The sequence below is a fragment of the Poecilia latipinna genome, unplaced genomic scaffold, assembly GCF_001443285.1.
Source record: "Poecilia latipinna isolate Pla-1442-1.1 unplaced genomic scaffold, P_latipinna-1.0 Scaffold498, whole genome shotgun sequence".
NCBI lineage: Eukaryota > Metazoa > Chordata > Actinopteri > Cyprinodontiformes > Poeciliidae > Poecilia > Poecilia latipinna.
Genome location: NW_015113114.1, coordinates 50663 through 60875, shown reverse-complemented (window position 1 = coordinate 60875; position 10213 = coordinate 50663). Strand labels below are relative to the sequence as shown.

Here is a 10213-nt window from a genome sequence, read left to right as displayed (position 1 = left end):
CATTTTGGAAAAAGCAAACCTTTACAAGTAATGCATACATCTCAGAAAACGAGTTGATTACTCATAAACTCTTCTGGGGTGATTATACACTACAAATCTAGTAGCTACTGGGTCTCGAAGCAGAAATATGATCTGAAGCATATGACCAAATCAAACTATTCATATGGAAATAGTTTGAAGAAAATTTGTGGGATGACCTGAAGAGAAGAGAGCATAATGAAGAATCAGGTCTCTGTGTATGCCAAAAATAAAAGAAGCCAAATAGTCTTTAAAGATAAGCTGAACTTAATTAGAGATGCTGTATAATATAAATATAATGCTATATTCACACAAGAAAAATCCTTCCTGACAGCCTCGTTTGATTATTTCTTTTACCCCCCTGGTTTGCAAAATACATTTTTGTTATTCCACAGTCAGGCACTTCGTCAGCATGAGGTAATCGAGCTGATCTGAGGCGGGTTTGGCTCACGGTGAGGTTCAAGCCCATCTGACATATTTCAGTGACAGTTGGCGAGACGGCCATATGTTCATCCACAGTCGGCGCCGTCAGGGAAGGAGCTGCCGCTGACACCACCTGGACCACAGACTGGAGCAGACAAGGACAAGGTCACGATGAAGACAGAGACGGACTGGGATGTTCATGTGATGCTTTTAAACCAGTTTAAAAAGAGATACTCTCATTTGGGCTTCTTGTGTTAACTATTTAGGTTTATTTTTATTTTTTTTTAGAACTGTGGCATATGGAGACTGATTCCAACAAAAAAAAAAAAGGAATTAGAAAATTATCCCCAAGAATAAATGAAAGCATACATCTCTAAAAGTAATTCATTCTACAGTTTAAAAAGAAAAGTGTGCTGAAGGTCATGTTTGATTACAGTATTTTTTTTTACTATAAGCCGCTAATTTTTTCATGAGACTTTTCTGTGGATTTTTCTTCAACCACCAGGGGGCTCTTTAGCAGGAAGTGAATCATTGGAAATCAAAAAAGAAAGTGCTAATTGTCATTTAAAACAAGCATATGCTAGCAGCAGGCACGGTGAGAAATTTCTTCAAACTCATATGATGCAGCTGTTAAGTTGAAGGCTATTGATAGAAATAGAGCCGCTACACGTAAACTCGGCATGAACGAAACCATGGTGCGGCGTTGGAGACGGAGGGCTGGAAAGGAAAACCGAGAGCAGCGGAGATACCAGTGGCTTATAGCCCGGTGCGGCTTATAAATATGTACTTTCCAGTTTTTGGGTTTGTTTTTTTTTTGTTTGTTTGTTTTTTTTTTTTTCCAAAAAAGTATGTGCGTTCTATTGTCCGGAAAATACGGTGTATGTTTATTTACCAATGAAAAGAAAAAGAAAATGTTCTGCATACAGCCCAGCAGTCAGAACCAGTCGAGGTGAAACTGGGTGATTCGTGTCACCAGCAGGCTGATTGGAGTGACGGCCGGCTTGCCCTGGAGAATCTAAAGTGATCTAATCTCCTTCTTTGTCTTTTTAATGGCTGCAGGGTGAGCAACAGAAGGCATTTATCATCATCATTTTAGGTTCTGTCATGTTTTAATTGATAATTATTTAAAATGTAGTAGACTAAAAGCTAATTAGGGCAGATCCTTTACTAGAGCCGTTAAATACAGTCCTGCCTAAAGGAAAGTTAAAAAGCAAATTGTGTCTTGGTTTATTTCCTTTCAGCAGCTGTAAAATGCGATTATATTTAGTTTGAGTAAATTCCAGATAAACTGATATGGGATACAGCACTCAAATTGTTCCTTTTCCACAGAATAGCTCATGGAAATCATTTATATTTCCAAGCAATGACGATTGTTTCCATTATTTTATGTCTGAAATGTTTCTACAGTGTTCAGATCCACGTAAACAAGGTTCTCTGCTGCACAGTGAAACACGTGACATGAGCGATCAAGTCCCTCCGCAGTCAGAGCGAAGTGGAGCAGACACGTATGAAACATCACCAGCAGAAAAGGCCTGTTGAAATTAAATCATGTACAGCAGCAGAAAGCCACAGTAACCTAATAAACATGACTCTGTGCATTTAGTTTTAGCCGATTTAAGTGCAGCAGGGCGTAAAGGGAACACACAATCTCATGAGTGCAGGACATCCTCATGGGGAATGTATTTTTAAGACATTCAATCTCCAGATACTAGCATGTGCTTTGTTATGCTGTGTTCCCAGAGCTGCAGTGGTCGTCCACATTAACAAAGATTTATTTGGAATTACAAATCAATTAAAGTTGGAAGCTGGTGCGTCACTGAGGGGGATCATGTGTGACACAGCAGCAGCCCGAGGAAGTGAACTGAAGAGCCCTGATGTCTAACAAAAGGATTGTGTGGTTTCCTGGTCAGTAGTTAAATAAAATCATGAAATTCCCCCTTTTTTCTCCAAAGTCACGATTTCCTGAAGTCCTAATGAAGGGGACAGCTGTCTTTGATTAAATGCAACATGATTACAGTCCCTCCGATACCGTTTGTTTGTAGGACACTTATTTCCTTGCTGTTAATTAAAGACGAGCGCTGAGACAACTGGCAAAACTCTTTTTTCTCTCTCTATTTTGCAGAGTTGCGTACTCACAAAGTATCCGTACTTCTTGAAAGCAGCTGACGCTGTGCTGCCTGAAAGCACATAATACAAATTTGAGTAACTCAACAAACTGAGATAAATATTACTTTTCAAAAAATAATTTCTTTTTCTCCTTTCATAGATGTTTGATTTTGATCAGGTTTGATTCCCCCAATTACCTGATGCAGTGATTTACAGTCATACTCTTTGTGTTTGCCTATCCTCTCAAATCTCCCCTCAAAATGCTGTAAGTTTGTGATTATTTGTGACCTAATGCTTTGGCAAGACTATCCAATGCTTTTACAAAGGAGTTTTAATTCCCTATTTATGCTTATCAATACAATGAGTACTGATGTTTATAAAATACTTTCTACGACATCCAGCCTTACGACTTTGTCGTCTTCATATTTTGATTGAACAAAAACTCTTCCTCCTGCATCAAACCACCACCATGTTGGGGGAAATTAGTGCAAAACACGTTTTTAAAGCGCGTCTCATCTCCTGAACTTTATATTTTCGTTCATACACAATGCAATAGTGTTAAAGTAACAGAGGTGACCTGCAGGGTTCGGTGAGGTCGTGCAGCTCAAACACAAATCTCTGAGGAAATAAAAAGCAGGTCAGTGGACTGAAGTGACATGAAACATTCATAACAACGTAATGGTTCCTGATAGGTGTCTGTCACTGGGTGCTGTGAGCCAGTGCCCCTCTGTGGACTCACCAGGTCATTGCAATAATAACACTAACCTGCCTCAGACGTCCCACTCAGAAACGAGGTCTGCTTTGTGTTCAAGAATTATTGCGATATCACTCAGTTATTTTTATTATGCGTTTTAATCAGTAAAATGTTAATACACCTGTTTTCTTTTGGGGAAACTTTTGATTTTCGTTGACCTTTTGTTGCATACAACCCCAAAATCTTGGCACTGGCTCATATTTTGGATTCATTTCCCATGCATGCTGTTTGTTTTAGTAAACATTAACTCGGGACCATCTGGGTTTTTTCTTTTCAGGCTGGCCGTCTGGACTCTCATTACCCGAAGGTGTGCGGCCACCAGGGCAATGTGCTGGACATCAAGTGGAATCCGTTTTTTGAAAACGTCATAGCCTCCTGCTCTGAAGACACCTCGGTTAGTGGCACACAAACACGTAGGACTGAAAACCGTTTAACTTCTGTTTCAGCTTCTGTTTGGATGTTTGATTCCAGGAGTTGTGCTTAAAATGGCGAGTGGTCAGATTTGAAATTTAATCACACACAAAAAAATTCTGCAACACAAAGTTAGATCTTTGCTTTAAAACCCCGTTAGTCTTTAACTTTCTCCTCACACCACAACTATAAAACCCTCAGGGGACATTTTCGTAGCCGTACATCCACATGTTACTCTTCGTTCCTAAGCTCGGCAAAGCCGTAGCCGCTCTGTGTTCTGTGTAGTACTTTCACTTGTTGAATTGTAATCTGATCTGATCCACGGCAGAGCTGCAGGCCCTTTCAGTAATCCGCTCTAATCCCCAAGCAGCGGGCTACATTGATAGCTCGTGCTATTTTTGATCAGATGGATCTTCAGCAAAATGACTTATGATTCTTTTTGAGGTCATAGTCAAACTGTAGGTTTGGAAAATGCAACATGGCTTCTGACAAAAGAGCTGCAGGTACATGAAGATAACAAGGACAGAAGTTACTCTCACTGGCCTGTTTATTAGGTACATATTGTTATCACACCATTATGACTTCAGATATTACAAGTAAGGTTTAACAGAAGCATCCAAAACAAAATGTCCAGTAATTTTATGCTCTATGGATTTTTTTTTTTATTTTTTTTGCAGGTTCGAATATGGGAGATCCCAGAAGGCGGTCTGAGGCGCAACATGACGGAGGCGGTCCTGGAGCTGTACGGTCACAGCAGACGAGTGGGTCTGATCGAGTGGCATCCAACCAGCAGCGGCATCCTCTTCAGCGCAGGCTACGACTATAAGGTGCACAAAGCGTCACGTCTTGGGTTAATTCCCAGTTTCTAACAGTTTCCCCTAAAATAAAAACAACTCTTCCTGGTGTCGCAGATCCTCATCTGGAACCTGGAGACGGGAGAGCCGGTGAAAATGATCGACTGCCACACTGACGTCATCCTGAGCATGTCCTTTAATACGGACGGCAGCCTGCTGGCCACCAGCTGCAAAGACAAGAAGCTGCGCGTCATTGAGCCACGCTCCGGGAGAGTCCTCCAGGTTACATTTTTATCAACATCTACGTGAAACAATTATTAGGACTAAATGCTACTGGTTCTGTTTGTCTTCTTCCAAAGGATTGGATCCTTCATATTATTCAGATCTTTTATTTTTTTTTGTAAACTCTTTCTCTGCCGCCCAGCCAGAAAAAGCAACACATCATTTCAGTTAGTTAAAGAAGTTAAAATCAGTACTGCTCCTCCATGTAAAGCTTATTTATTTTTTATATGGATCGCTATCCATTGTGAGTGCTTTATTATGACCACCACTATAGGAGACAAGCAGAAAAAAAAACCTGTTAATTATTAAATGGGGCCATCATTGTGTCTCGATGCTCGGAACGATCCATTTTACCCCATTTGAGAAATGCACTCCTTCCTTCCTGAGCATCATCATTTCGAGTCGCCTGGAACAGCCTGGTCTTTTCCTGCGCTATCAAATTAAACTGCATCAACGATGGCCTTGATAAGACCTGTGTGCCTCCTGCCTTCCGCAGCAAACCCAAGGCATCAAATTAAGGCAGAAAGGAGCACAAAATAATTAATAACATTTCCGATTTTAGTAATCAAACATAATAATAATGTTATCTATGGTTGTGTTTTTAAGATTTTTTATTTTTATTTTTATGTCTCCATCATTGCAATATTTGCATCTGACAGGATTTCATACTCATACTGAAACTCGACTGTGTCATTGTGTGCCCCCCCCCACCAGCAAGCCAGTTACAAGAACCACCGCGTGAACCGAGTGGTCTTCCTGGGGAACATGAAGCGGCTGCTCACCACCGGGGTTTCTCGCTGGAACACCAGGCAGATTGCTTTCTGGGATCAGGTCAGGCGGTGCCTCTGCGTGGCCTCTCTTCACGATGCCACGGTGGGAGGAGCGGGCGGCTGGATGCGTTTAACTCTCTCCGTTTCTGTCCTCTCAGGAAGATTTGTCCATGCCTATTGTGGAGGAGGACATAGACGGCCTCTCGGGACTGTTGTTCCCCTTCTACGACGCGGACACACACATGCTGTACCTGGCAGGCAAGGTCGGAACCTCTTCGAATCCGTCACGTGATTAGCACGTTGTGATTTGTGAAAATTGAAGACTTAACGTGTTTTTTTGTTGTTGTTTTTTTTGGTTTTTGCAGGGCGATGGCAACATTCGTTACTTTGAAATCACCACAGAGAAGCCGTACATTCAGTATCTGATGGAGTTCCGCTCCCCAGCCCCACAGAAAGGTCTGGGTAAGTCGGAGCTTGATCCAACGTCGTCTACGGCAAAATAGATTCATCTTTATTAGCAGTGTTGAGACGCGGAAGAAGTGCTAGGAAGACTGAAAATGAGCTGCATGATTGGCAGTGTAAAGAGCTCCAGCAGCTTGTCCAGAGATGTCAGATGGATTCATGCATCCTGCTGGTGATATTCCGGTTTGCCATGCTTCACGTTGTCACGGTAATCGTATCGCCGCGTTCGTCTGATCTCCCTGTGCAGGTGTGATGCCAAAGCTCGGGCTGGACGTGGCGGCCTGCGAGGTGTACCGCTTCTACAAACTGGTCACCCTCAAGGGTTTGATCGAACCCATTTCTATGATTGTGCCAAGAAGAGTGAGTGTGTCCTTTCACCACAATCAGACGCACAGCAGCTTGCAGAAGTACAACACCAACACACTGCGTCCACAGAACTCAATTGTCTTTTACTAGGTTTGGATGAAATGGAGAGAGCGTAACTTTGTTGGGTCGAAAAGAAAATTTTGTTCCCAGATATTTCACAAATAAAAATCTGAAAAGTGTGGAAGCCCTCTTTACTCTGAGGCTAAATAAGAATCCAGTGCAACCAGTTGTGCTCAGAAGTCACCTGTTTAGAAAACAGAGGCCAGCTTTCAGTGCTTTTTCAAAGCAGACAGGTCAAGGAGAGAGGTGTGAAGATGTTTAAAGCAGGGTAAGTTTTGAAAAGATATTCTAAAAACACATCAAGAGCTGATCAAATCATGTCCATGAGTTTTACTGATACCTAAAATATAAGAAGACTTAAAAATTGATGTTCACAGATACCCTGTGCTATTTCGAAAATAAGAATGAACCAACATTTCAGTCAAAAGTTGGAAGACTTCTTAAAAAAAACAAAAAAAAACTGTTGGCACAAAGAAAGAGGGTTCTGCAAAAAGATGGCTTCAGGAAGTCCACTCATATGCCACACTTTTCAGATTTATATTTCAACATGCAGGTTTTACATCCATGAAGGTGTTGTTAAGTACAACTGGAGTGTAATTTCTCAGCACTCACAGTATCACACAATCCTTGTTTGTAAGAAATACCTGTCAAAAGTTTAAAGTTAATGAGATGATTCACAAATGTCACCTATTCATACAGATCTTTAATTAGATTTAAAGAGTGGATTTTCTTAGCTTCTTGCTAAAACTCTACCAGATCAAATATACTAAAACAAAATATATTGTAATGGGTGATTATGAAAGATATAGTAAAATTTGATGTTTCTCTCTTTTTTTTTTTGCCCTAAAACAGTGTGCTGCATCAAATGTTTGGCAAATAAGCTACGCAGAGCAGATGCTAAATCATCTGAAAATGTGTGTTAACAGTCAGATACATACCAGGAGGACATTTATCCAATGACAGCCGGGACCGAACCTGCCTTGTCCGCCAGCGAGTGGCTAAGTGGGATTGATAGAGGTAAACAAAACACTCAGCTGCTTCACAACTCCAACAACAACAACAAAAAACAGCAAAAGAGTCCTAAAGACAAGAGATCCATCATTTTTATTTGATTCAGGGTTTGCCTGGTAATACTACGGCTCCACCCGTCATCCGACCACTTATTCCCTCTGGTGTTCACTCTAGATGCACCAACTTCTTGCATCAGCACACCAATTGTTAATCTACACGTAGGACTAAATTACTCTAAACCAGGAGCATTGCTGCTTCATTTTTTTTTTTTTTTGTCGGTGAGTGAACAGTCTCCCTGCCTGTGTGTGAGCCGTAAGAGTCGCTTTTCTCGTGCGTCTCTCTGAGAGCCAAAGCTTTCTGCTTCTCTCAGAGTACCGTCCTCATGAGGGATGTCTCAGCAGAAGTCGGAGCCTATGCAGCCAAAAAACAGAAGCTGATTAAGCTTTCTTCAAGTACGCAAGTGTTTTTGTTTTATCAGCTGTATAGTAAAATAAAGTGAAACTGAATTTCTTATTTTTTTTTTTTTTAAAGTGTCCCTGGTGGTTTATTAACAGAAATGAGAAGAATTAGATGCAGGAAAAACAAAAACTACCAGTACTGATGAGATGTTTCACACATTGTACATGAAGAATGCGCTTACTGCATTCTCTCTGTGTCACTCTTTGTGTTTTGCTGTGTTGGACACATCTTACAAAATGTTTTTTTGGAGAATGTATTTTTAAAGACTCAGCACAGGTTGATTGTAGCATCACAGAGGCTGAAAATTACGTTACGTTTCAGTTTGGCCACAAGTACACTGTACTAGCAAGGCGAGGAAAGTTTATTGAAATGGTTTCAATTAAAGACTGTTTTATAGTCTTAGAATCTAATCCAGTCTGCTGTCCAGATGAACAGCGAGGTATCTATGCTCCTCAACCACCGGCAAATATGAAAAGTATTTACATCCAAGACCATTCGATGCCCTACAGTCCATCAGCAAGAGTTTACATCTTGCCGTTTGACAAACAGGAAACCACTGTAGCGATTCCAGGCCTGGAAAGTCTTTAGATTCGTCTTTAAAACCTCCCGGTTTTCACACATTTAACCCTTGACCTTTGCTTCTGACAGACCCAGTGCTGATGTCTCTGAAGGACGGTTACCACAGACCAAACCAGTTAGTTTTTAAAGCCCCAGTGAAGGAGAAGAAGAGTGTGGTGGTGAACGGGATTGACCTGCTGGAGAACGTCCCACCCAGGACAGAGAACGAGGTTTGTGGATCTGCACACATTAAGGTCCCCCAACCCCCTTTGTTTTTTTTTTTTTGTTTTTTTTATTGTTTTGGGGTGTTTTTTAGTCCGTAAGAGGGTTTTCTTTTTAATTCAGCTAAAAACGTTCTGGAATATTGTGGGTTGTGGGATGTCAGATCTCATTTGCATGAGAGGTTTGCACCAGAGTTTGTCCACATCAAAATAAACATATTTCAAGAATTGGGGGTGGGGGGGGGAGCACTGCTTTAGCACTCACCTCAATTATACATATCATTTGGTTGAGTTTGTGTGTTTTTGTTTTGTTTTGTTTACACAGCTCCTACGGATGTTTTTCCGGCAGCAGGACGAGCTGCGGCGGCTGAAGGAGGAGCTGACCACGAAGGACGTACGAATACGCCAGTTGGAGCTGGAGCTCAACAACCTGAAAAACGTTAGCCCCAAAGACGTCTGACCTCCGAGCCTTGTGGACTGGCAAAGCTGCTTCCTTTGCTCCCCCCCACCTCCAAACCTCCAAAAATAGCCTCCGAGTCCCACCATGTTGCTTTTTTTAAAAGAACTTTCCTGCATAGAGTACAAATAAACTGTTGGATGACGTCTTAACCGATGCAATTACTGGATTCTTACGGTAGTATTTATTATCATTATGATGAAGAGCAGGCAGTTCAGGGATTTCCAGTTTAAAATGTGATCAATTAGGAGGGAAAAAAAAATACATAGTACATTTCCTGTTTTCTCTGTGGGGATAGCTGTTCATTCAGTCGGTAGTGATATCGTTTACTTTTAACTTTGGCACATAAGCGTTTGTGTCACTCTCCCCGACCTTTTCTTTGTGTGGAAATGCCTTGTTAGAAATGCAGAAAAAAAAAAAAGAAAAGAAAAGAAAAAAAAGCCCCTTCACCTATCCTGCGTTTCTGACCAAATCTCCCTCTTTCCCACTTTCTGTTAAACCAAAACAGGATGATAGAAAGACTCCAACCCATCCTCTCCCAGCCCCTGCAGTCTGTAGTGAGCTGCAGCATTATCCCCGAATAACAGAGGTGAAGTAGTTTCACACCTGTCAAGTGGAGAAGCATTTTGCAGACATGGATCGTGTTACTTTTTTATTTTTTTCTTCTCCCTCAAAAAGCTGCTTATCCTGTAACTGCTTTCTTTCACCTGCTGGTATAAAGTGACTTCTCAACACTGACTCATAGCGCCACAAATCCCCGTCTTTTCCCGAGAAGAGTGGATACTTAACTTAGGTTTTTGACTCTGTGTTCAAATAGTGCAAAAGTAGAGAACACAGATGGTAGACATGTGTAGCTACTCACATTCATCCTCCACTGAGGCTGCTTTGTAGTAGGCCATTTTGAAGATTTGAGGGCGATAAACATTTGCTTCTATTTATTTGACACATTTTAACTTTTTTAGCTGACAACTTGCCTACTTATTAACCCTTTTTTTTTTTTTTTTTTTTTTTTTTAAAAACCAACAAAAAAAACGGTTTTTACCCTCTCTAGATAGCCCTTT

The 10213-nt window shown here is 41.2% G+C and overlaps 1 protein-coding gene across 1 annotated transcript in view; it reads left to right on the top strand.

The window, feature by feature from the left end:
- The window catches only part of LOC106952183 (coronin-2B), a 22995-nt gene extending 13679 nt beyond the window's left edge, over positions 1 to 9316 (top strand). Inside the window, exons 3-12 of the mRNA XM_015040155.1 lie at positions 3579 to 3695; positions 4390 to 4539; positions 4624 to 4788; positions 5503 to 5619; positions 5717 to 5821; positions 5924 to 6020; positions 6268 to 6380; positions 7373 to 7463; positions 8565 to 8704; positions 9021 to 9316. Of these exons, the coding sequence (XP_014895641.1) occupies positions 3579 to 3695; positions 4390 to 4539; positions 4624 to 4788; positions 5503 to 5619; positions 5717 to 5821; positions 5924 to 6020; positions 6268 to 6380; positions 7373 to 7463; positions 8565 to 8704; positions 9021 to 9155 (1230 nt within the window). The 3' untranslated portion in view covers positions 9156 to 9316. The remainder of the gene's footprint in view (positions 1 to 3578; positions 3696 to 4389; positions 4540 to 4623; positions 4789 to 5502; positions 5620 to 5716; positions 5822 to 5923; positions 6021 to 6267; positions 6381 to 7372; positions 7464 to 8564; positions 8705 to 9020) is intronic.
- Positions 9317 to 10213: the final 897 nt, after the last annotated feature.